This window comes from Aquila chrysaetos, chromosome 3, assembly GCF_900496995.4.
Source record: "Aquila chrysaetos chrysaetos chromosome 3, bAquChr1.4, whole genome shotgun sequence".
NCBI lineage: Eukaryota > Metazoa > Chordata > Aves > Accipitriformes > Accipitridae > Aquila > Aquila chrysaetos.
Window position 1 is genome coordinate 24218002 of NC_044006.1, and position 25711 is coordinate 24243712.

General features: G+C 48.7%; 1 protein-coding gene across 1 annotated transcript; it reads left to right on the forward strand.

Annotated features, from left to right (window-relative positions):
* The first annotated feature begins 7695 nt into the window (after positions 1 to 7695).
* LOC115339927 (C-C chemokine receptor type 8-like) lies at positions 7696 to 25711 on the forward strand. Its single transcript, XM_030010568.2, has 4 exons — positions 7696 to 8204; positions 20164 to 20273; positions 21005 to 21212; positions 23482 to 25711. The coding sequence occupies exon 4, from the start codon at positions 23491 to 23493 to the stop codon at positions 24544 to 24546; it is 1056 nt and encodes a 351-aa protein (XP_029866428.1). The 5' UTR covers positions 7696 to 8204; positions 20164 to 20273; positions 21005 to 21212; positions 23482 to 23490; the 3' UTR covers positions 24547 to 25711.

The following is a 25711-nucleotide window of genomic DNA, read 5'->3' on the forward strand; positions in this document are numbered from 1 at the left end:
TAAGGAGCCAGCATTGAAACCTGCATTATTTCAGAGCAATTTCTGTTTTCTTCCTTTTTGTCACAAACTACCGCTTCTTTTCCTGAAACAAAATGCAATTCTCCCTTACTTCGGAATTTCCCCCAGCACTGAAAAGCCTGACTTCTGCCGAGCTGTACTGCAAGCTGCTGCTGCCTGTGGTGTATAAAACTGACAGGAGCCCTAGGTGGTTGATGTGAGCAAAGTGAGGTTTGCTGAAGCTGGTTTTAAAGACCAGCTGACATAGAATGAAAAACCAAGATGCTTGGAGAGCTTGCCTGCTTGTAGGTGAGCCTCAGCAAGTCCTTCACTTTCAAGCTCTCGTCTGTGACTGAGATATCAAACAGCTCAGCTCTCAGTCCACCACATTGTCTCTTTTCCCACCAATGTCTTTTGTTCTAGCAGAAGATACTACCTATTGCTGCAGGTAAAGTCTGGCTGATAAAGGCTTTTCTCAGCCTGTAGAAGATGTCGGCCAGGATACAAAACAGAGCCTTGACTATAGGGAATGAATTAGTATGGATGAATCATGACAGTAACTAACTGCAGCTTTTGGAGGAACTTTGGGGCAGCTCCTCCATTAAAAGGCAGTTACCAGGGGCTTCTCAGCTGAAGTAAATTGGTAGCATTTTTTCTGACTTCAACAGACCCCTTCTGATTCCTAGCAGCTAGCAAAGTGTCCTTTTTTATCATGTTCATATTCTGCTGCCTTTCTGCTGGGAAAAATAATCAGGGACCTGAGTCACTTAAATCATATACAAGTCAAAAGTAATTCTGTGGAAATGAACAAAGAAAAAAAAAGCAAAAAAAAGATGAAAGCAGCGCCTATAGAATTAGAAATATATTTATCAGTCTGTAAAAATAAGAAGTGCAAGAGCCAGTAGCACTGTGCTTCCCTGGACTTCAGGTGTAATGCCGTTCCTTAGACCACGTGCACAGTGTAGGAGACACCCTAAGATCCAGAAAGGTTATTGGGGTGTCTGCTTTGATAGCCGTCCTGACCGGCAACAACCCACCCTGCCCGTGCCCTTCAGCAGCAGCACCGCTTTTCTCCATCCAGCTTAAGGATGTGAGGTGTGCGCCTGTTTAAGGAAGTTTTTCTGCATCTTTATAGACATTATCGATTTTTTTTTAGATCTATGAGTAGAGCTGGAAAAATAAAAAGGCTCGTGAGCCAAAAGATTTGTCTGTTTTTTGCAAGAGGACCAGCTGATTTGAGAAGAGCTCCTCACACCTCTTGCCTGCACTGGCTCTGCTGAGGAGAGCAGGGTGCGGGCTGGGTGCAGGGGTGCCGGTCAGCAATAGGTGTCACACTTGAACAGGGTTAACCCCTGCCTTCCCCCCCAGAAGCCCCAGAAATGCCTTGCAAGGGATGCAGACACCCGAAGGGAGGCTTAGCTGAGCATCTGCTCTTCAGCAGGCAGGTAACATCCACATCTACACCAGCCACAGGTAAGCAGAGCTGCTGGGAAGTCAGATTTGAGTAGGTCTCACATGTGGCTGTAGGTGAGTCCAGGCCCCTCGTGCTGTTTGCTGGGCACTGGGGTGCTGGTGGTGTGTTAGGACAAGATCTTTCTTTTGTCTCCCTCTCCATTCCCCTGCTCCCTTCCGTCGCCCTCGATGGGCCCCTGCTGGACTCGATCGCCCATCCAGGCTGAAGCTCCATCACAGCAGCCTGGGACTGCCTGTCTTGCTGCTGCATCGCCTCCTCCTCCCTGCTGCCTTCAAACTGCCTGGCTGAGAGGTCGCTGGGACCTGTGGTCTTCCCCAGGCAGCGGAGTCTCTCCTCGAAAGTGCTCGAGAGGCTCCAAGCACCAGCTGCATCTGCATCTGCATCTGCATCTGCATCAGTTTGTCAAGCTGGACCAAAACCTAGGCAGCAACAGGGTATTTTCAGGTTCACTTGAAATGAAAACGTTTGGGGTTTGTTCTTAGTGAAAAAGTAAGAAAAACACCCATCTGTTTGGGACCAAGATGTTTCATGGGGGAAGGCAGAAGGGCACTCTAATTACCTGGTGGTTTTCTCATTTTTCAAAGTGCAAACATCATTTTAAAGCAAAACCGCAAAGGGCAGAACACAAAGGCAGGCAAGCCTTGCATTTAGAAGCTGAAACCTCACGTCGACTTTTCATAACATTTCCCCTTCTTTTTTTTTTTCTTTCTATTTTCCAGCTGAAGCTATTTTGCTAAATGTGTGTCGCCCACCGGCCCTGACTTCCCAAAGGCTGTTGGAAATGGCTCAGCGGTGCGTGGGGCAGGGCTGCAGCTGTGCAGTGGCAGATGCCACCGACTCAGGCCGGGAGCTGCCCCATCACCTCCGCCTGCCCAGGCCAGACCCTGGCACCCCTCTGGAGCAGAACCCCCTTCTTCCAGCAGGCAAAGACCGCCCTGGCCCCGTGGAAGATGCAAGGCACCCTTGCTCCATCATCTGGGTCGTGCACCCTTGTGCCTCAATGCCCCAGTCCCCCAGCTTGCCCCCAGGCTGGAGGAACACAGGCTTGTCCACCTGCAACTCCTCCCAAAGCGACTCACTCGCGGTGTTTCAAAAAAGGAGGAGTCTGAACTGAGAGGCACCACCTGCTAAGTCTGATGGACAAAAGCATTATGGTTTTGCTTGAATTTTAGATAAGAAGATAGCATGCTTTTTTCATTGCAGCTCCCCCACCAACAGCCACTTTCACACTTTATCTGATAAAAACCACCTAATGTGATAACATGATACTTAGGTTTCAACGTTCTCTTTCTCAGAGACACCCTTGATACTTTGCCCTTGGCTTCCACCCAGGTGCATCCATGGTGCTCATTAACAGTAATGACAGTTGTTCTTAAATATCCCCATGAGGCAGGTGATGGAAGGGTGCAGAAGCTGGCAAAAAGGGATGAAAGGATTTTGTCAGAGCTGCAGTTGTTAAGGCTTTTTATCTACCACTTAAGGGCAGTCCCCTCGGCTGCAGCAAGATTTCTGAGATAACACGTAAATAGCCCTGCTGCAGTCAACTGGAGCTCAAGTGGAGGAGAGCTTAGATGAACTGATGAAGTCTTGTTTTCTGTGATCCTCTGGTTACAAAACCAAGTCTCAGATCTCAATTTGTAATGCAGAGAAAGCACTATTTGAAATTTAGGTATTTTTGTTTCAATTCTTCATCTAGGATTTTATGAGACTGTACCTGTAGGTATCTGAGCAACAGGGTATAATTTTCCTTTTTTTTGCTGAAAGAGCAACGTCTATTTGTTTTTAATGATGGCAGAGGAAAAATGACAAAGTTTGCACCCTGGCTTGTATATACGTCCTTATGATATGTGAAGAAAGTTCAGAAATTTAAATACAGGCCAAAAGGAGGGGAAAAATTCTGCCTGCGTCCACAGTACATGGCAGGTTTGACTCTTCTGGTTTTCCTGAAGTGCTCTGCAGCTGAGCGTGGAGATCTTCTGATATCTGGCAAATGAAATATGACTAATTGAGATGGGAAGTGGTTTTCCTGCATGTAGGTTGATTTTATTAATATCTTTCTACCTCGAATGGCAAAGGAACACTTCGGAGAAAACATGTTTGTTAAAGTTTTGAGTATATTTCCACTTCGGGGCTGAGAAAGGTTTGAGCCTGGGGAAGCAGGGACCTCTCCTAGTTAAAACCAGACTTCTCAATCCCAGTATAGCTGTGGCAGAGAGTGGGCAAGCCTGAAAAACTCCTAAAATGGCAGCAGCCAAAAATAAAGCTACACCTTGAAGAAAGCACCCCCCCAAGAAGCCTCTGCAGCTCTCGTTCAAAGTTTCTCGGTGGGGTTTTAGCCCGTTGGGCTCTTGGGGGCTTTCACGCCCTGTCAGAGGAGAATGGATGGAGCATCATACGTTCCAGGGTGGTCGTGGGCGACCCTTGGGCAGGCTCTCCACCCCACGGTGGGATGAAATACGTGCTCACATCTCCGATACAGCTGTGCAAAGGTCAGGTGGCACAGCTTAAATGGGTGAGGAAAAGGTGTAAAATTAGTGCCCAGCTTTGCCAGCCATCACTGAGCACCCCGCTTTGTTGCTTTGGCACAGGGGGTTGGATGCAGGAATTTGAACTGCTGCAAAAAAAAGTTACGAAGCTTTGACCATAAACAAAATGGGTGGTAATTACCAGCTGATCTAGTTAAAGCACCACAAAACCATGCAAGTGAAATCTTGGTTTAAGTCTGGCTACATACGTATGTATATACCGGCTTCATGCCTTCCTCCCATCAAGGTAAGCTAAATTAATATAAATCACATTTAGATCAGATTCAGTGTAACCATTTGTATAGAGGTTTCTCTAAAACCTGCTTTTAAGCTGGCTTGAAGACAAAATGCTCTACTCATCTTTTCTAGAAACTGAGTCAAATTGTCACCACGTGTTCCTGGAGCGGGTACATTTTTGTTTGCTTCCTGCACTTTTAGTGAAGTCATCATGAAACCAAGCATCAGAATTAGCTGAAATATTACTGTTTCCCCATTTTCCTCCCCCGTCCATTTTCCCCAGGTGCCAAAGATGGCAGAAAGGACTCATGCCCTGTTTAGGGGACACCATGAGGACCTGACACAGTGTCACTGTAATTGTAGCAATGTGTTGTTGTCAAACCCTATTTCACTTATCCCTTTTTGCTCTCCTTTTCTGCCTGGGCAGTTAAATAAAGCGAGGATGTAATCAGATTTGGGAGCCCTGTTTTCATCTTTCTTGCCAAGTTTTTGGCAGTGGAGGTTTCTTGCCTCTGGCCGTCGGTGACTGCCCAGGCGATGGGGCAGGCTGTCCCGCAGCGGAGTGCGGGGACGCTCGGCTGAAACATGCCCAGTGCCTGCAGTGGGGTCTCTTCCCTCGCCCCTCCGGGGATGTGTGAGGCTGTGCACGTGGGGCTGGTGATGGAGGACGGGGCCGGCTGCACCCAGAGCTCCCACACCCGACCTGCCCCTGTCCTTTAGGGTGGGTCCCTATGGGGTGGGTTGGCTTTTTTGGGGGAGGGTGGGTCGTGGAAGCCTGGCTGGTCCCACTGAGGCTCTGGGTGATGTCTGGGAGTTTGCCCTGACCTCTCAGACCAGGACTGCAGAGGGTGCTTGTGCACCATTGAGCAATGTGACCCTATGGAGGGTCTCATGCCAGTCCAAAACGGCAGTGCTGGGGAGCACGGGACAGAAGGGACACCTTAATCTCTGCTGGCAGGAGTTGAGGATTGGAAAATAAAAGCTGTCCTCAGCAAATCACTGTTTCCCAATGAGAAACTCAAAGTTGAAACCTCAGGTATGAATCACCTGCCCTTTAAAAGCCCTTGGGGTTGCAATCAGTTCTGCATGTGGGTTAAGGAGAAGGATCAGATCAGTGAGGCTGTCAGTCCCTCACCTTTGGGGTAAATAAAACACATCCGCATGCTGACTTCCAAATCCGCTGTTTCCACTTGGCAGCTTTGTCTCAGGAATACAGTCACCCAAAGAGCCCTCTGCTCACATCAGACTAAGTTGGTGTAAATGATCTGCAGCAGGGGTGGGAAGATGACATGAGGCCAGAAAGAAAGATCTCTGGAGCATTTCACCTGGTGCTTTGTGCAGCAGCCCCGCTCTGGTCAGTGGAGCAGCCGAATTTGACCCTCTGGGTCTCTATCCTGCTGAGCTGCAAGGGAAAAAATGAAAAGGGAGGAGAAATACACAGGAGCGAACTGGAGTCCTGCTGTGGGATTGGAGCCATCATGATGATCAAAAATACATATTCTTAATTTTACAAAAATAAAACCAGGCACGGACAATCTGGGCAGGAATGATCTGGGCCTTAACACATCTTCCTCTTCCCAGGGCTTCCCTTCCACACTTAGCTCTGGCCCTTTCCTTCCCACGAGCTGTTTTGTAACCTCTGCTCCTTGTTGTGCTGTGTGCTGCAACACAAACAGCCCTGTGACGACAGTCGGGGTCTAATGCCTCATGGTGAACATTCAGGGTAATTCAATAGGGTGGGTTTTGGGGTCAGGACCTCAGGACAGATGCTGGCTCCAAATCTGGCTAATTTGCACGCTGTCCCATCTCTTCCTCCTCAGTTAATTTGAGCCACTGGAAATGGGGTCAGGGCTGGAGCCCCCCATGTCCTGCTGTTCCTTGGGACTGCAGCTGGATCCTGGATAGGGGTGTGAGCTGAAAATGTCCCCCGAAGGCAAAGGCCTTGCAAAGACATCCTTAATTCATCTCTTCCTGAGATACCTTGGCTTTTTTTTTAATGTTTTCTTGGAGAAACGAGTATGTCTTAAGGGTGCCACAAAAATATGACTGCAGAATGAATGGCTGAGAGTGAGATGCAAGGACGGGAGACAAAGACCATGGGCCAAGGCATACAGGAGGAGTTTGGCTTGCTCCCAGGATTGATTACACCCTTAGCTACCATAACCTAGCTGAGGTCCCTTGTCTCCTGCTGGGCACCACTCATGGGCAGGTCTGATCTTCACAGTACTTTGCCTACATAGCTTTGGAGAGCTACAGGGCAATGGGAAAAAGCATGCATGTTTTGGAAGACTTCTCTTTTCTGGAGGGACATGGAGTAGCAATTCCAGGGTGTGTGAGAAGGAGCTGACAAGAGCTGGTAGCAGAGCAGAAGGTGTGCGGGAGTCCTGCCACCAGCTCTGTAGAGCCAGAGAGCTACGCAGCTGCAATGCCAAAAGTGGAAGCGGGGGCACGTAGTCAAATAGGCTTTGCACAAAGGGGAACCGGATGCTCTGGGGCCAGATCCTGCTCTTGGTTTACAGCAGGTAAAGTTAAGCATTAGCTAGTCGCAGAAGACCAGCTCCATGCCCAGCTGGCGGCACTGGCAGCAGAGCTTGGTTCCTGGGGTCAGTGCAGTGCAGCAGATGAGGAAGAGGCACTGGAGCACCTCAGGGCACAAAAAAAAGAAAGATCAGCTCAAGCATGGCCAAGGCTAAGGCCCATGCAAGATGTTCATCCTCATCACCTGCTTTCCGTTTCCCTCTCGGTGCCGTGCTGCCCATCCCACCCTGTCCTGGCCTCCCTGGATCTCCACCACTCCCCGAGCTTCTGCTCCTGCTGCTTCACTTTCTTTACCCAGGTTCACTGTTCGTCTCAGCTCTTTGCCTGTTGTCTGCAATTTGTGGTTGACATGCTACACTGGATGACAGAAAAGAGGAGCTAAGGTCCCTTTGAGTCCTCTGCTGAACCCGTGCTAATGAAGGCAGCAGAGCAGCTGTACGCACACGAAGCCCCCTCTTCCCACCCGTGAGGGGCTGGCAGGGGAACGGCTGCACTCACTGGACTGTCACCCTGCGCCACAGAGACGTCCCACGCTGGAGGGCTGCAGGCAGCAGAGGCACCTCTCGGCTGCGTTTTGCTGTGGGCTGGTGAGCTCCAGGACCGGTGCCGTCAGCACAGGCTGTCTGTATCCCTCCTCCTGCTGCTCTTCTTGGTGAGCCTGGACTCCCCTTGCCATCCTCTCCTCGTGGCTCCCCCTGATGTCCTGTGCTGGTCCCTGCCATCCCACGGCAGCCCCTGCCTCCAGGCATTTTGGCGTGCTGGGGGTTGGTGCTGGCTTCCAGGGAGAGGAGGACCAACGTCTGAGGCCTGGGTGAGAGCAAGACTTAGATGTGCCTCTCTCATGGCTGGGGGGGTGCTCTGGCCAGTGAGGCAGAGCCTGAGGGGGGACACCTTCAGCGGAGATGGAAGGGGTCCCCAAAGGGGGTAGATGGGGCACAGGGCAAGAGGCTGTGCAAGGGGAAGAAACACCTAACATGTAGCTGTCCGGACTGGGGAATCCACACTGTGCTTCCTGCATTGCTCCAGCATAGAGCATTTTACCCATTTTAATGGTGTAACATGAAATCCATGGGCACTTTAGCACCCCATCTCGCAATTAGAGGCAGAGAAGCTGGCTGACAGCTGCAGCAGTCAGGGAGACAACGGCCCTCATATATTGAAACATACAGAGGCACTCTTTCCAGAAAACTGGACTATATCTGACTATTCGGTGAGGGGGGGAGCCTCGATGCCCAAAAGCAACCCGTGCTGTCCCCACGCCAGCCTCCAGCTCCCACCATCTGTGCATCCCGGCAGCCCCAGGAGCCAGCAGCTGCTGCCCCACGCCACTGAAAGCTGCTCTGTCCTGGGCTCCTGCACCGCTCCTGCCAAAGCGTGTGCCGCCGGCCGAGGAGGAGGAGGAGGAGGAGGCTGAAGCAGAGCTGAGCTGGGAGGTAGGTAGTGCTCGCAGGCGTGGGAATTTGTTTTACCTACCCAGCATTGAGGAAAACTTGCCCAAACCCTGGCACTTTACTACAAGGGGACTGACCGGTGGCTGTATTTTGTCTTTAGGTCAGCCTGTCCTTTTCCTTCTCATGCTCACCTGTTGCTTTTTAGACTCCGTGAAGCCCAATTACCACTGCATGTCTTCTCCTCCCACAGCTGTATTTGCACTGTCTTGGAAGCGGCTGTGCTGAAAGTTGGTCGCTCCTTCCCCCCCCCCGGCTGATCCCTGTATTTTTGTACCCATGGCTCTGGGTGACAGTGACCTGGTGCATCTGTCAGCCCTGCGGCACTGCTCACCTTTGGTAATCCTGTCACTAGCACCTGCGCCAGAGATGAGAAAGGATTTGAAACATGGGCACGCTAGGGAGGGAACAGCATAGAGGATGTTTTCAGCTCAGGCGCTGCATGTTCACACTTTGGTGATGGCCAAAGGGCTGATCCTTTCTCACCTGGCTGGTTCTCTGAAAACGCTTCAAATGAAAGGCGAGACCTCTGTATAACCCCTGGTATCCCTGCCTGCCAGCAGAGCTGGCTGCCTTTTATGAGAGCATGATTTTCTCTCCATGTGCAGCAATTCCCTCGCCAGTCCTTTTGGCACCCCATGCACTGCACTGCGGGCATGCAGCAGGAGCGGGATGTCAGGGCAGCGGCGGGCAGCGGTGGGCAGTGGCTGCCAGCCCAGCCACTTCTCTTTCCCCCTGCCTGTGGCTCAGCTCTGCACCATGCCACTGCGTCACCACACAGTGAGCCGGCCACTTTGCTGACACCGCTGAAAACTTTTTGTTTACTGGATGATCGGATGCCTTTTCTTTTTGCATTAGATTGATTGTCAGACACAGCAGGCAGACCTCTCTGTTGTGCTCCTTGTAATGCGTGGTTCGGGACGGCAGAGATGTGCTGTAACAGGAGTTGTGTGAACTGTAGTTTTGACTATGTTTTGCTAGACCAGCCTCTCCGAGTCCTTTCCAGGTTCATCAGTTAGCTTTTCATTGGTTGCATGCATACCCAAAAGCCTACATGAATTTATTTCCTGAAGAGTTTCTTGGAGGACTACCAAGCACCCTTGGGATCAGCATTTTGATGACAGGTGATGAATGCTACTTCTGACATGGTTCTGTAACACCTAAAGGCCACTTGCATGATCTTGTTGGCCACCAGCACCCTCAGACCATAGTTTAGGACCCTAGACCTAAGATATACCAAACCCCAACTTTGTATTAAAAGCATGTCTGGATGTAAGGCTTGTAGATGATTCCCAGGGCTGAATTTTTAACACAGCAAGTGATTTAATGACCCTTTTTTGTCGCAGGTTTCTAGAGAGCCTGGAGGCAAATGTGTAATTTCTCTGTGCAGTCGCTTCCTCTACCTGAGCAATGGGGTAGTAAAAAGATGTGTTTTATGCAAAGCTTAACACCGAGAAGATAAATGAAATCATGTTGGGAGCACACTTGTATTGTTGAATAGAATGCCTTACTGGGAAGTACATTAAACGTTAACCTCCTGTGGTATATGTGGTCAGCTGCTGGTTCATATCTTATCTCAATACCTATTCACATTTCAAAAGGCAACGAAAACCCCAAAACATTGTGCATCTTTTTTTTACAATGTGATTTCACTTTGCTGCCTTGGGCTGTGGATCTATTTTATTGCACTACAGTGGAGGCTTTCTGGTCTAACTTTCTGTTTTTAATTTTCCAAAACTGGAATGAGATATAGTAAGAATAAATGAGGGTTGTTCTGTTCCATCTTCAGACCCATTTTACTGTTAAAAGTCTTAAGTAATCAAAAAGAAAAGCCTTATTTGTCCTAACTTACGACAATTATCCTTGGCAAAGTAAGGTGTGAAGGTTTCCCAGTGCTGACTGCTCCCGCCTGCGCTCTGGACTCTTCCTTAAGGAAAGCTCACACCGGGAAGGGTTTTCAGAATTACTGAATTTAGAGTTTTGGAATTACTGGCTTTGCATGTATTTGACAGAATAAAGATGAAGGAAGCAGATCAGCATTTGGGGCAAAAGAAGAACAAACACCTAAACCATTCATTTTTCAATACTATTTGAGATTAATTCAAAAGCTTGCTTTTTCTTCAAAGATTACCTAAAGCATTGTGGCTCAGCTCTTGACTTCAGGATTTCTCAGATGTCCTTTGTTCTGTCCAAGAAATGCAGGCACATTGCTATTATTCTTGTCTATAAAAGCTGGTCTTCTGTTTGGTCCTGGCTAGAAAGACACATTCACACCTAGCGATTTCAAAAGGTTAACGAAACTTCTGACTTTTTTACTCTTCTGCCTACAAACTTATAAGAGGGGAGGTAGGAAATATTGATGGTTCTTGGAATTATTAGAGTGTATAAGAAAAGAGTCAGCAAAAGAAATTCTGTGTGTTGTAAAAGGAAATACAGATTTTACCTATGCAGTGGCAAAAGTTTATCAGTTTTGTCCCACTCATTTGAAACCCACAAGAGCCCCTCTGGTACTTTCAGTACACCAGAAAAACATGAAACTGCAGTTTGGTAATGAGAAGAAAACCTTCCCCGTGCATCTACATACTGGAAAGACACTCCTCCTTTTCTTTAACCCAACTTCTCGCTGGATCTGGTATTTTTCAGAACATTTGGGGCTGTATCTCTTACCTTCATTGAGCTGTGCATGTCCATTCCCAGCCCACAGGAGAGGAGGACAGTGTAGGCAGTGGGAGTGCAAGCTCTGCTTTACCCTGGCTAGCCTAAGGGATCCTTCTCGCTGCTAAGGCGGAGAGCAGGTATGAAGGGCTGATGCGTAAAGCAAACTCCTTCCTGTCAGTGCGAGGTCAGCCATGCGGCAGCTGAAGCCACGCTTGCGGCCCCAGGCTGTGGTGGGAGGAATGCCTGTCCCCCGCCCCGCTGCCCACGGCTTCACCCTATCCTGCCAGCATTACTGCTGGCAAACCTTGGCATGTCTCCTTGTAAGCAGCAGGGGCTTCATTATCTGCTCGTTTTCTCAAGCAGCGCCATGCAAGATCAGGAGAGAGTTTAAACACGGCGAGCATTGATGCCTGCAGGTTTTGTACCTGCGCTGCTGCCTGCAGCCTAGGGCAAGCCTAGGGTACCTGCTAAGTAGCAGCACTGTCTGTCCTGCTTGCCCCTGACGTGTCCAGACGACTCGCTGGGTCCACGCTAAGGTGCTGAGCGCGCGCGTGGCCGTCCCTCTCCCCCAGCAAGCTCTGGCAGGTGGGCTCAGCGTGGCTGCGCTTGTTTGCCGTGGCATGGCGTGGGTGGTGGATGTGCCCGGTGTGGACAGCAGGCTCCCTGCTGAGTCTTTGCTGTCGAAAATGAGTTCCCCAAGAGCCTTGTGCTGCAGCTCTGGAAAGAGAGCTATGCCCCTGGCTCTCCAGATCAGAAAGGTTTGAAAGCATTTTCTGATACCGGTGAAAAGCCCCTGGGTTGCAACATCTAATCATAGCACAAAAGTCTGTCTCTATTCTGCATGGTCAAATCCTTTTAGCCTTACTTTCACCACTGTGACTTTGACCTGTGGGCTTCCAGCTTATGCCAGTGCAGTTGCCATGCCCTCGTTGCCATGCCTTCATTGCCAGGCCCTTTGACTCACCACCACCTCTTGTGCAGCGGGTTGAGCTAACCATGAGGTTTTCAACACTTTTTGTATCTTGCATATTTCCTGCAAGAGGTGGCAGAAAAATCTGTTTCCTGAGATGAAGTAAGCAAAAAGAATAGCTACAAAAAACAGACGAAAGGAACCTAAAAAAACGAGAAAAAGAATAAAGCTGTTCAGCAGCTTCCTGTTTACCAGTGGCTCAGAGAGAGATTTATCAGCAGCGTTGCTGAGCTCTCCTCACACCTTCTCTTGGACCACAGCACTGCGGGAGTTGTGTGTCACCCCAGCAAAGCCTCTTTTCACACCCCAGGCGAGAGCAGAGCCTTGGGGGAAAATGCGAAAGACAGGACAACACTGTGCAGACATCTGCTTTGAGATCGTAGCCACTGCCGTCTAGATGGGAAGTGCCAGCGGGATGGGACCGTTGCCCAGATTTCACTGCGAGATGCTCTTGTGCCGAGAGCCGCCTGCCCTGGGGCACGTCGCTAAAGGCACGCGACCCCTCCGAGGGGACCCGCTGCCAGTGGCAGGGTGCCAGTTTGGATCCAAGGTCCCCGAGTCACCATCCTGGTCTTAAACCACACAGGCTTCCCTGTTTTAAGAGCGTGGTTTCGAATGTCAAAACCCTTTTTTCCTTTTAAAATCTGATAAGCCTCCAGAGCGGCTTCCACAGGAGGCTCCTGCGGCGAGAGCTGAGCTGGGCTCAAGAGGCAGTCGTGGGTGCCAGTGGTCACACAGGGAATTTCCCACCACGCAGCCCTCCCTGGTTCCACGCAGCCCCCCCCCCGGTTCCTCGCAGCCCCCGGTGCCGGTGCAGCCTGAGGCCAGCTGGGAGGCAGAAGCGGTGCAGCCATGGCAGTGTGGCCTGAGCGCTTGCAGGGGTACCGTGGCCACGGCCGGGCACCGGCCTTGCACCCAGGAGCAAGTCTGGTGGTCTGTACTGCATGCCGTGGCTCCCGGAGGGCAGAAAGTGTGAACAGGGCCAAGCCCAAACCCCGCCAGGAACCAGTCTAGCCATTTAACTGAGCAACTAATTGAGTGCCCTCACCCACACCTCAGCCCCACGTGGTTTATCTGCATTCCACAGAGCCAAAATGCGTTGCACAGGGTTAGGCGGTATGGCTGCAGTGGCAGGAATCCTGCCCGGTTTCTGTGCTGGAGCTCACAGACTTCACACCTGACGGGTCAGCGAGCCCTGAGAAGAAAGCCCCGAGCCTCGGGAGGAAGGCGCGCGGTGGTTTTTGGTGCTGGCTGCCTGGCCGGGCAGCGAGGTTGCCCCCTCTGCAGAGCGGGGCACCTGGGACTGTGTGCTGCTGGGGCAGGGCGCTGGCTCTGGTGGCCCTTTGCTCCGAACCAGTATGGCCAATGCCAAGCTCTGGCGGCAAGCACTGGGCAGCCAGCCAGCACAGGATACTCTGGTGAGGAAACATCAGCTTACGCCAGAGAGGGAATTGCGTGCCAGTCAGTGTAATTACAGTTGCTGGAAAGCATGAGAAGGAATAAGCAGCCTGCAAGAAAATAAAAAGCATAAGAGCCGATACAGATCTGTCAAGGAGCAGCTGTGTCAAATCAGCCTCAGTTACAGCCTCGTGACAACTGGGCAAAGCAGTGGTATCCTGTACCTTGGGGCTAGCGAGCTTTCTGAGCGTATCAAACCACCTTTACGTGGGTGCACAAGTGGTCAAACTCCTGAGCGGTTGCTGCTGGACAGGAGAGATGGGAGAGCTGCCCAGAAGGGTCCTGCAGCCAGGGCTGCGCTCTGCCCTGGCACAAGCCAGCGTGCACGTTACTACTCTGGATGAAGGGCTGGTGCATGGTTCTACTATTTTGACACATGCCACCACCTTGGGAGGGGGTGCAGATGTAGTGGGGGACAGAATGGCTGCTCCAATGGACCCTGACAGACTAAAAAGCCTGGGCTGCAGTTCATTAAGGACGAGTGCTGGCTTCTGCACACGGGCAGGGTTAGCCGAGACCACAAACACAGGATGGGGAAGGCAGCGCTTCTGGAGAAAAGGATCTGGGGGCCAGCATCCAGCACAAGAGAAGCATGAATCACCAGTGCTACGTGACCACAAAAGAAGACAGCCACCCCAGGCAGGTGACTCCTCCAGTCTGCTTTGCCAGCGGTGAGGCCACAGCTGGGGCTCTATGTCTAGTTTTGGGCACTGTGATGCAAAAAAGATTAAGGAAAACTGGACAGGTGCCAAAGAAGAACAGTGGCTACAATTAACATTTTAGAAAACATGACCTAAAAGGAAAAAGATGATGGAATATGAGCTATTAAGATCAAAGGGAAACACGATCTTAGAATATTTTAAGGCAACTAGAAGAAAGTAGGAATTGTTCCTCCATGGAAAAGATAAATAACTGACTCAAATCATACCAGGAGAGTTTTAGGTTAAGTATTAAGACAAATTTCTGGGGAGTGAGTCTGGCGAAGGAGCTGAGGGGAAAGCAGGGGCTGTAGGAGCAGGCTGAACAACCGCATGGCAAGAATCACAGGGGGACACTGCCCCTGCCTTCAAGACAGGGGATGGACTACATGATCTCCCCATGTCCCATCCAGCCCTCTTTTCTGTGATTTCTCTGTTCTAACTCACTCTTGCTTGCATCCTTCTCTGTTCTCCACCCTTAGGCGAAGGAGTGTCAGATGCTTATCTGAGAGGTGCCCGTGCACTTGTGTACTGAAGGCATGGGACAGCAAAGGCTTAAAAACCTAAGTGTTTTAGGGTGAGAAAAAAAGCATCAGATAAGGGACAGATGGAGAATAGTCTTATTCTCAAACACTCCATATACAAGAGATGTATTTTACTTCTTTCTGCCCCATGATTACTGTCGTAAAGCATGAGTGAGAAAATTCCACTCACTGATGATGTTGTTATGAATGAGTTGCCCTGCTGGGAGTTTTGCAACGCACTGATTTCTGCTTTGGTGAAACTAAGCGATTGTGCAAGGCCGCAGCTGTCAAAGCCATAATCCGTATGGCTTTGGTGCCGGCAGTGAAAAGCAGAGCATGGAGCAGAGTGAGCTGATCCAGACCTCACCAAGCACCTCCAGCTGCTTCTCCTGTACAAACTCAGCAAGTTTTTGGAGGACTCTCTGGCTCACAGCCTTTCTTTCTCCACTGACCATCTGCTGCAGGAGAGAGCCAGAGCAATGCCAAATAGGTTTTTCGTACGCACACTTGTACATGTCTGCATACACAAGCACTGTTACAGTAATACTACTCCACTTTGGTGGAGGGTGTCAATATTTTTGCTGACCAAGCTGAAAAGAAAAATAAAAATTTCTGTCTGCTATCAGCAAAACAGACACATCTTAGTTCTACTGGAAATTTTTTTAAGCTTTGAAGTCTGCCTGTTTTTGAGGAAGAAGGGTTAGAAGAAGAGGTTATTTATTAAAAAAAAGGTATATTTGAAAATGACACATTTAAAAAGGAAAAATGGCAGTGTTTTGTCTGGAACTTGTCAGAATAAAGTATTGTGACTCTTCCTCATTTTTTTTTCTCTAATTTGGAGGGGGGGAATCCCCCCCCCCCAAACAACTTGGCACTTTCAGAGATATTTTAGTCAACCTAAATATACCTTTTTGATGACAAAAAACCCGATCACTCAAAATCTCACCCGGTCACAAATTCCCACCCACCTCTTTGTACACAGGTGTACAAATATGTCATCCCCATTAAGAAAGGGAAACGAACCATTCTGCCACATGGTGTATTTGTACCTCTACACTGGCAATGGTCTGATTAAACAATTTTGATTAAGATGATGTGGCCCTACTAAGATGGTGTGTTGACAGCTGATGCTAATAGACCCAAACATTGTGGCAATAACTGAAACAGGCAATGTTCCTCAAAAGACAGCTCCTGTGTGGGGTTTCCTTCTGTACCTCCCAGGTGACCACCAGCCCTAGGCACCCAGGGCTCGGTGTACCCCTTGCCCGTACCCGCTGCCCTGAGGGAGAGGCATGCAAGGGATTCACTGAGGGTGCTACGGCTGGGGAAGGGCACTTGCTGGTCCATGCCGGCAGCAGACACATGGGAGAGGGTTGTTGGGTCAGAGAGATAGCCAGGAGGATGAATTTGGGGTGGGAGGTTCATCAAGGTGCTTCCTGCCACACTGCTCCCATGCTGTGGAGGGTATGCTCACCCCGACCCCCCGCCTCTACCTTCTCCTGCAAAGCTGAGCTGCCGTTGTTGTTCTTCCCATCAACAGTGACGACTGCTGGTATTTTACAAGCCATTTTAGCTGAGCAACCCAGCATCTCTGAACATCACATACCCCCTGTTGCAATTAATCCTGGCTTTGTTTCCTCTGCTGAACTAAGTCACCTCTTCCCTCCTCTTCTAATATGACCCTCTGACATGTAAAGTGAGAGCTGATTTGAGAGGAAAAGGCCTTTTTTTGACTAAGAAGCTGCTCTTATTTTGCTGTCCAGCAAAGGCAGAGGAAAGTACTCTTCTCAGATAAGAGTGCATGACTCGGCTGGTTACCATTGCTTTGAGATGGGTGGAAGCAGAGCATCACATCGAGGCAAACTTGCCCTCTACTTTCCAGCTGGGTGCTATGATAGTGAGCAGATCCAGGAAATACTTATTTTTTCCTTGGGAAATATCCTACCAGGTAGGGTATCTTATTCTGCTTTTATTCCCATCTTTTCCTAACAGCTGCTACACCAACACCAGAGCCTGTGCTGTGGTGTCAGAAAGGTGCCTCCCATGTGCCTTACCAAACAGCCAGAGCAATACCAGGGCTCACAGCTGGTGCTCCTAAGGCCAAAGCAAGTTCTTGCTGGTGGTGTCTTCTGTTGCAACCACAGTTTCCTTTCTGTGTTCAAACTCAACTCATCTAGACCTCCATAGGAGGAAGGAGAGGTTCCTACAAGAGCAGGCATAGCAGTTTTGCAGCAGCTAAGCTGGCTGTCACCCCCAGGCTGAGGAGCTGCAGTGGTAGCACAGGATAAGAAAACCCTCTGGGACTAATGTCAGAGGCTGAGCTACCGTGCACGGGTCATCTCCTGGAGCCAGTGAATATGTCTGGCTGTAGGAGCTGCAGACATGGCCACACCGTTTGCCTCACAGCAAGATTCATTTTGGTTGTGGCATTTGCCACAGCCTTTCCATTTAACATGGGGCTTCAGTGGAGCATCACTTCCCTGACCTTGGGGCTCAGAGTAGTTTGCGGGAGTGGAAACCTGTGTTACTCTGATGTGCTGGTCACTTTTAGGCTGACAGTGTCTTCAGCTGTATGAAGCATTGCATGTTTTTTTTCCCCACTGAACCAATTTTTCTGACAGAAGATAAACCAGCAGAAACTGTAACTTCAGAATGGAAATAGAAGAACCGCTGCGGTGGCGATGGCAGCAGGCGCAGCTAAAGGGGAAGCATGAACGGCGTGGTGCACCGTCTCGTGATGTGCGACTCCCCAGCACCCGCCCGCTGCCTGGGGCCACTGCGGCTGTTGCAGGCTGACCATGACAACCACCATCAAAACATAAGACAAACCAGAAGGCTCCTCCTACAGTGACATTTTCCCTGTGTTTTTTAACCTGAGTGGTGACTGAGATGCCTGTGCACAGGCAGTTTGACCAAGGTGGTAATGCCATACAGCTCTTCCCTCCTGCAGCTCACAGTCCTGGCAGGGTGGACGGAGCCTGGCACGTGACATGGCTCTTGCACCCAAACCTAAATTGGCCATAGGCTGGAGCACCACAGATACCAACAGTCAGTTGTCTCTGTTTTGCTGTAAGGTTTTTCTTTCTCACAGGAAAGCTCACGAGAGTATGAGGAGATGTTGCTAGCACTGGTATTAGTGTCAAGCTAAAACTCAACTGGAAGGATGCTGCAAGGCAGCAGCCAGGGCTGCTGGAGAAGGGAGCTCTAGGGTGGATTTCTGATGGGTTCTAAGCAAACACATCTGAGACCTCCCTGCCCTCCAGCTCCCACCCAGCACCTTGGCAGCACCCCCGAGGCCCCACAAGGGACTGCCTGGTGCCTGCTGTCCTGTCCCCGGCTATGAGAGCCCCCAGGTCAGGCATCCCCTTCGCACACTTAACCAAGGACCATGTTACACCAGCTGGCTTGCTCTCCTCCCACAGGAAGGCTGCTCCGCAGCCCCAGCACCCCGCTAGCAAACTCCCTTCAGCCCAAGGCACAACCTGTAAATACCGCTCTCATATGCCTGTGCTTTCTGTAAGGCGACACAACCCTCCTTTTCCCCTGGCCATTTCCTCGCTGGGTTGTCTGTACTAGCAAATGTATCCCTTCCACGACTTTGCTTTACCAGGTTGAGCCCAGCTCTCTCGCACTGCTCCTCCTGCCACCTTGCAGCCTCTCTGCACCTCTTTCCGCTTGAGTTCAGCACTTTCGAGTGCAGGTGACCTTTAACTTCTGTGTTCATTTTTTACCGCCTCTTGCTGGTTTACCACATTTTTGGCTTTGTTATCCTCTTCAGATGAACTTCAAAGGGCTGTTTGTTGGCTCAGTAGAAAAATCCCTGTTTGCCTGCGTGGCCCTTGTGTAACTCAGGATGAGGTGAATGCTACTCACAGACTGAAAAAAGCATTGGGAATGATACAGCTTGTTACAGCCTGGCTCATAGCTGACGGTGGAGAAAATCAGAAATGTGTACCTCCCCTCCTCCCCCTGCCAGATATCCTCCTCTTAGCTTTCAAGGGAAGTTTAGCATACCTACAGCTTTCAGCACCCCACATCTGTGAATACACCGGTGGTTATTTCTCTCTACCACCCTCCAGCCCAGCAGTGCTCTGTCTGCCCACGCTCCCCTTGAATTACCTCTAGGAGAGCGAGTAGGGCTCAGCGTGGGGAGAAGAATAAAATCTGCCTGCAGTTCTTCCCTGTCCCCCAACCCAGGCGTCTCCCATTAGTTTTCATCATCCTAATTATCATTATATTATTATTAGGCAACAGTTCCCAAGTGCACCCCGGTGCTGTGGGCCACTCCTCCCATCCACCCTCATACCTGCCAGCCAGGGACAGCACCTTTCCAAAGCCGTATTTATCATCTCCTCAACCCGTCACTGTTCCCTTCCTTTCACTGGCTTTGACAAATCACATCTTTCGTTGCCTTTAATGAATTTTCTTCCTCTGTTGAGAAAAGCTGTGTGTCAGGAACACTGACCATCCCAGTAGCAGCGCAGGCATTTTGTGAACCTTTCTGAAAGCCAGGCAGAGCCAGGGACCCGAACGCATATGTCACTTCTCAAAACATAGCAAAGCTGCTCTTGGAAATGTTACATCAGGCTCTGTAATTCTGCTGTTTCCCTCCAAAACACTGGCATCGCCACAATTTTTTCCTCCCTCTCCTTATTACCAGGCTGTTACCTGTACGCCCAGCGCAGTCCTCTCTGGTCTGTCCAAAGTACAGCAGCTATCCATCCTCCAACCATAGCAGTCACCAGGCCTGCTCACTTGTATCTTCTCTTTTTTTCACTTGAATCCAAGCTCTTTTCCTTGCCTTTAAGGTGCTCTGCATCTTCTTGCTTGCTTCAGCTTTCTCCAATGCACGCAGCGTTTCCTCCGACGTTTCCCTGCTGCACTCTTCCAGCTTCGTGCCTCACTTTGCCTAGCCATGCAGGATTGCGGCTGGTGAAAATACGTACCTGGAAGACTTCCCAGCTAAAAAAATATACATTTTGAATGAACTGAAATCTTTTTGCAAAATCATAATACACACAACAGAAAATAACTCAAGAAAAAAAAAATCTTTTTTTTCATTTTAGAATACATATAAACATTTTAAAATGCAGATATATTTCATTCTTTTATTGGTTTCATGTCAAACTGTTGATTAATTTTTTTACATGTGTTAATAACTTATCAGCCAAACTAGTGCAAAATGGAAAAGGGAGCATCTTTGATTGATGTTTTGATCATAAGAAGAAATAATGAAAGCTGACCTTATTGATTTCTAAACAAAACAGTAAATAAAATGGAGTTACATTATGTTGTACTGTATGTCTGTAACAGCAGGACATACAACTGACATTATTAATCATATAATTAATAAATAGAGAATAGAATAAAATAAATTTCTATTTCAATAATATTCAAAAGTTAATTCTGAAAAAAAAAGCCAAAAAAAGAGGAGCTGGTCCCTCTTATGTAGCAAGACCAACTGGGTACTTGGAGGCAGGGTGATGCTGTGGTCATTGGTAGCATTTTGAATACCTCAGGGGACAGGTCTTTTCTTTCTGACTGTGCTCCTTCATTAGCACAGGTCCTTCATTGGGTTCCTTCTTTTTTTCCCCAGCCTGTTTTCTCACTTTTTTTTTTTTTTTGTCTGCCTGCAGTATTTAGCTCTTCTCTTCTTTGGGACTCTCTTTCACTATTTGTTTATGCAACAGCCAGCAAGCTGGAAAGCTACTTTGGATTGGAGCTGCTAGCTGCTACCAAGGAGCAGGTTAGTAACTTTAATAACAGTCATGCTTTGGATCTGCCACATACTTGTTTGGGGCTCGGGCAAATCTCTTGCATTCTCTGTGCTCCTATAAATCAGGAAAATGGTGCTTGTTGAGATTAATGGATGAAAACATACCGTTTGGCTGACTTATAAAGCACCAGTTTACAGTATTACACAAACCAAAAATAATTTAAAGTTATTGAATAAAATAAAAAATTTCAAGCTTATTCTTGGTTCAGTAATTTGTCCTTGACCATGTATCCTAAATGCACTAAAATATACTTAAAAAAAACCCCGAGGTAGCAAAGAAACTCTGAAATATCTCCACTTGAATAAAAGCTGCTTAAAAAATGATTGCAAAAGAGGTATCAGTAGCTGTGGTACAGTAGCGTTTTGCTGAGAGAGTTAATACACTACCAATGGGGAGAGACATAATCAGACTGTGGTATACGAGTTGGTATTAGCTAAGGAAATGAAAAACTAAAATAATGCAACTTTGAAATTATATATCAGCTTCTGTAAAAAGTTGCAAATTTATTAGGGTGTGTTCTGTGACGGAGACATCTGACCTTTTAAATTTTTCACTTAAATCAAGGGTGGCTGTGAAGAAGGGGGGTCTTGCAACACCTGTTCATGTGCTACCTTTACTGTCTTCAAAAAGAGCTGTATTTGATTTTTGTTTCACAGAACGTGTTTGTAAGCTGTCTCACCTCCTTTCCTGTTTACCACAGCTACAAAATCTTCTCTTTGCCTCAAAACCTATTCTGTAACTGGCAGTGGCCCATTTGACACCTGCATATCACCAAATCTCAGCCATCTCCACAAGTGATGGAGTAAACCTCCTGGACACTCCCGAGCCCGAGAGAGAGGACAAGGACACAGTAGAAGGAGAAGGGGACCAGGGCCAACTGAGGAAGTAGAGGCTTCTTGCTGTCAAAGGTAAAGTCCATCCACATTTAATGTGCTACTCTTAAAAGTAATGGGCTAACTTTGGCAACCAGGGGAAAGGAACCTGCAGCAGTTATCTCTCTCTCGATACCTTCTGGAGAACTGCTTTTTCAGTTTGACTGTTTTGCCAACTGATGCGGAGTGAGGAGAAAATGGAAAATGCTGTGCCCTGGTTGGAAGCTGTCAAAGGTATTAATGGTGAAAAGGCGGTCTCAAAGTCTGAAGTGGAGCATCTCCAGTGTCTGTTCAGACCAGGAAAAACACTTCTGAATTTTGCCAAAATCAGATGCACCATTATCTATAAATCTTTATCTGTGTATCTGTATCTATCTATGTATTTATATATCTATATAAATATCTATAGATATCTAAATATCTATAACACACTATTCATTATTTTTTAATTTTTTGTTACTTTTGATTGTTGAATCTATGGACTGCTTTTAAGGGGTCCGTGACAGGCAATTAAGAAAAGCAACCCATTGCTGCAATGCTTAAAGTCACAGTGTGTCAGGGTCACAACATCAAAAGAATTAGCAGGAAATATTTTCTACATATATCTGTTGCTGCATGAACAGCCATTATCTAGTGACTCAACATTTTGATATTTAGGGGTTCATGCATGAAAACAAAGTTGAAATTAATAACGCAGAAGTCCTACCTACAGCTGAAAACTCAGTATAGGAAAGAATTACACTATCAACATATATTGCAGCACTGCTTTTCTCTCATTACTTGTTATTTCTGAACAAGAAACTCTGTCGGGTTGAGTGCTGTAGTTGTAACAGGTTTCTCGGCATTGCACATGCCAATTGACTTTGGTGGAAGCAGTCCTGGTGCCCCAAGAAAAGCTGAGGCAGGTCAGTGAGGCATGAGCAGCATCCATACCTGGAGCAGAGGATGAACACTGGCTCCGGCACCTCTCTGTGCTATGCATACAGATCCTCCTGTTTCCCTGCACAAGGTGGCACAGCCAGGCTAAAAGGACTGAGTTCTGATTCCTTCCTCGTCAATACAAAAATTTTCACTGTTCTCTCTCTTTTCGTATACCCCAGCAGCAATTTTTAACTCAGGAGAGCATGTCCTCTACTTTTAATGAATTAATCACTGTCATTCATATTATTGCTACAGCTTAATATCAATGATTATTACACATGATTCTTCCCTCCTGGAAAGTCTGTGTCTCTGAAGCTCTTTCAAGAGGTGATCAACCTGTATGCAAGTGTAACATAGGTGCAGTGCACAATAAACATGCAAATGTCTTAGCAGTGACAAGGCAAACTCCTTTGAAATAGTGTCTTTTGAAAGAACCACTACTTCTTAAATGTGAACACTTGGCAAACCAGATCCCGTTTTATAGGGTCATGAGGTGATATCTGAAAAAAAACAACAAAAAAAAAAGGTGGCTACAGCACTGACTCACTTTTGGAGAGCAGGTTATACTTAGAGCTGTCTTCATTGCAATCCTTCAGAAATGACAGAGAGGAAACATACCCCCAAATTGCTTTGGTTTTCTCTAAACTAGGAAACTGATGTTGGGCAGAACAGGCAGGAGCAATAAACTGCTCTGTTTTAGCAACAGGCACAGCCAAGCTGCTCACCAGCTAACCCGGAGGTCAGTGGCATCCTCACTGCAGCAGCCCAGAGCTTAGCACTGCAGGTGCTGCTGTGTAGTCCTGCGAGCTCCTTGCTGCTGCAGAGGTTTTTTGTATGCGATCCTGCACCCATCCATGGAAAACTAGCTTATCCCATGCCAGTAGCTAGCCCTGATCAGCTCAGCCAAAAGTGTGGCTATGCTGCTGGGTGATGGCTTCTTCGGTTGAGACACTTTTATAAGGGTCTTTATGCTACAGGCAAAAAGCTTCCTCACCCCAGGGAGCACAAGAAAATCCAGATTCTTAGATCAGATGCAGGTTTTGTACCATTTTGCACCATTATGACTATTCAGGGCACGAATTTTTCCCCGTCACTGTAATGACAAGGTGCTAACTCACTGGCACTGAGGCAGCATTGGGGGAACGGAGTGCTCGTCCCAGTGCTCATACTTACGTATGTATAGGAACGATTGGCGGGCTGCAAGTGCCGGCTTTGGGTAGCACAGCTGCTCTTGTCCAGCCTGTGAGACTGAGATTGCGTTTTGCAGTCTCTCTCTGCCTGGAGGCTGACCCACGGGCTCTATGTAGCACAGAGAGGCAGAAGCCACCCTGGGAGTCCCATGCCAGGACAGCCAGCCATTTATCCCTTGCTCTTTCCTGCACAGGTATCTGAGATGAATCCCACAAGCCAGTTCCGTGGCACAACAGAATATGACTATGGATATGATGAAAACGCTGCTCCGTGCAATGAAGGAAACAGCTTTCGCAGGTTTAAATCCCTCTTTCTGCCGATTCTTTACTGCCTTGTGTTTGTCTTCTGCCTTCTGGGAAACTCCTTGGTCCTTTGGGTTCTCCTGACCAGGAAAAGGCTGACGACAATGACCGACATCTGCCTGCTGAACCTCGCAGCCTCTGATCTCCTTTTCGTTGTGCCTCTCCCTTTCCAAGCCCACTACGCTTCAGACCAGTGGGTTTTTGGCAACGCCATGTGCAAGATAATGGCTGGCATTTATTACACGGGTTTTTATAGCAGTATTTTCTTTATAACACTCATGAGCATAGACAGGTATATAGCAATCGTCCATGCTGTCTATGCCACGAGGATACGGACAGCCTCTTGTGGCATAATTATCAGTTTAATCCTGTGGCTGGTGGCTGGCTTGGCTTCTGTACCTAACATCATGTTCAACCAGCAGTTGGAAATCGAGCAGTCTGTGCAGTGCGTCTCCACGTACCCCCCAGGCGACAATACCTGGAAGGTCACTTCTCAGTTTGCAGCCAATATCTTAGGCCTCTTGATTCCCCTTAGCATCCTCATTTGCTGCTACGCCCAGATACTGAAAAACCTGCAAAAATGCAAAAATCGGAACAAGATCAAGGCGATCAAGATGATTTTCATCATTGTCATTGTTTTCTTCCTCTTCTGGACTCCCTTCAACATCGTGCTGTTCCTAGACTCCCTGCAGAGCCTGCACATCATCAATGACTGCAAGGCGAGCTACCAGATAGCCCTGGCCCTGCAGCTGACGGAAACCATCTCCTTCATCCACTGCTGCCTGAACCCCGTGATCTACGCCTTTGCCGGAGTGACGTTCAAGGCCCACCTTAAAGGCCTGCTTCAGTCCTGTGTCCGTGTCCTCTCCAGCCCCGCGGGAGGTGCGGGGGCTGGGCAGTCATTTTCAGGGCCCACCCAGCTCTCCGGCTGCTCCGACAGCGCCGGGTTCCTGTGAGCCCACCCGCGCCGCCGCCTCCTGGTGCGAGCAGTCGGCCTTAGCGCTGACGTGGCCCCCAGGCTGTCCCACGTGTGCAGCGTCCTCCTGGGAGGGCCAGTGTAGCTGTGCCTCCTTTTGGCATACGCTGCGGACTACGGCACAGCAAGAGGCGACGTTAGTTTCCTAAGAGCACCGGTGCTTTTCTAAGATGGTGACCCTACCGGCTTGTCACAGATTGATTTTGGATCAAGTTTTAGAGCTCTTTTAATACATTTCAGCAAGCAGAGTGCTTCCTCTAGTACTTATTTTCTCCTCTGTTGAAAGCATTGCTTCTGCCTCACCCCCCAATATGCTCTGCCTTGTGGAAGCTGATCCATACCTGAACGCCTGCATCCCTGGGACAGGTGTGGGACACCCCTCCGGGAGGTGGCCAAGGGGACAGGCATGGGATTACTTCACACTGCAAAGAAGGAATCACCTCAGCCACTGTCACCGTTCCCCCTTTGCTCCAGCTCCCGGATAAAGAAGCCCCTCAGCTCAGGGTCCTGTTGCTTTGCTGTGGGACGCTCCCAGGGGCTCAGCCTGGAGCTGCTGCGGCTGCCCAAAGCAGCCTTTGGGGGTGATGCCTTCAAAACCAGCAGAGCAACGCCTCTGGGTGCCCCCCGTACCGGTCACTCGTAGGGGCCCATCACTTGAATATGTTGTCATCACAGCAGCCTGATAGGCTGTATCACCGCCGGAGGTGTGGGACCCCCAGCTCTGTGCCCCCAGCGCTGGCTGCTAAATGTAAACACCACAAAATGGCATGTAGCACACAGGGTCCACCTCTTTTTCCATACTTCATTATTTTCTGCCATTTTCGAAATGTTTTCTTTGAATAAACCTGTTGCCTGCACCTTTTTGTCTTGGCTCCTGGAAGTCTGTCTAATGACTCGCAAGCCTAGATTAGGATAAAGAAAGGATGTTTTTGCTGATTTTTGAGCCGGTATCACGTAAAATACATCTGATGGAATTGAGAGGCGCCCTGGATCTCTTCAGCAAAATAAGTCCTGCCTCCACTTTCCTGCTGAGAAGGATTTGTTCTCAAAATCCCAATAAAAATTCACAGTGAAAAAATAACATTTATGTTGAGGTAATATTACTGTAAAGCAAATTTAAAGAGTTAAACACAAGAGTACCTGAA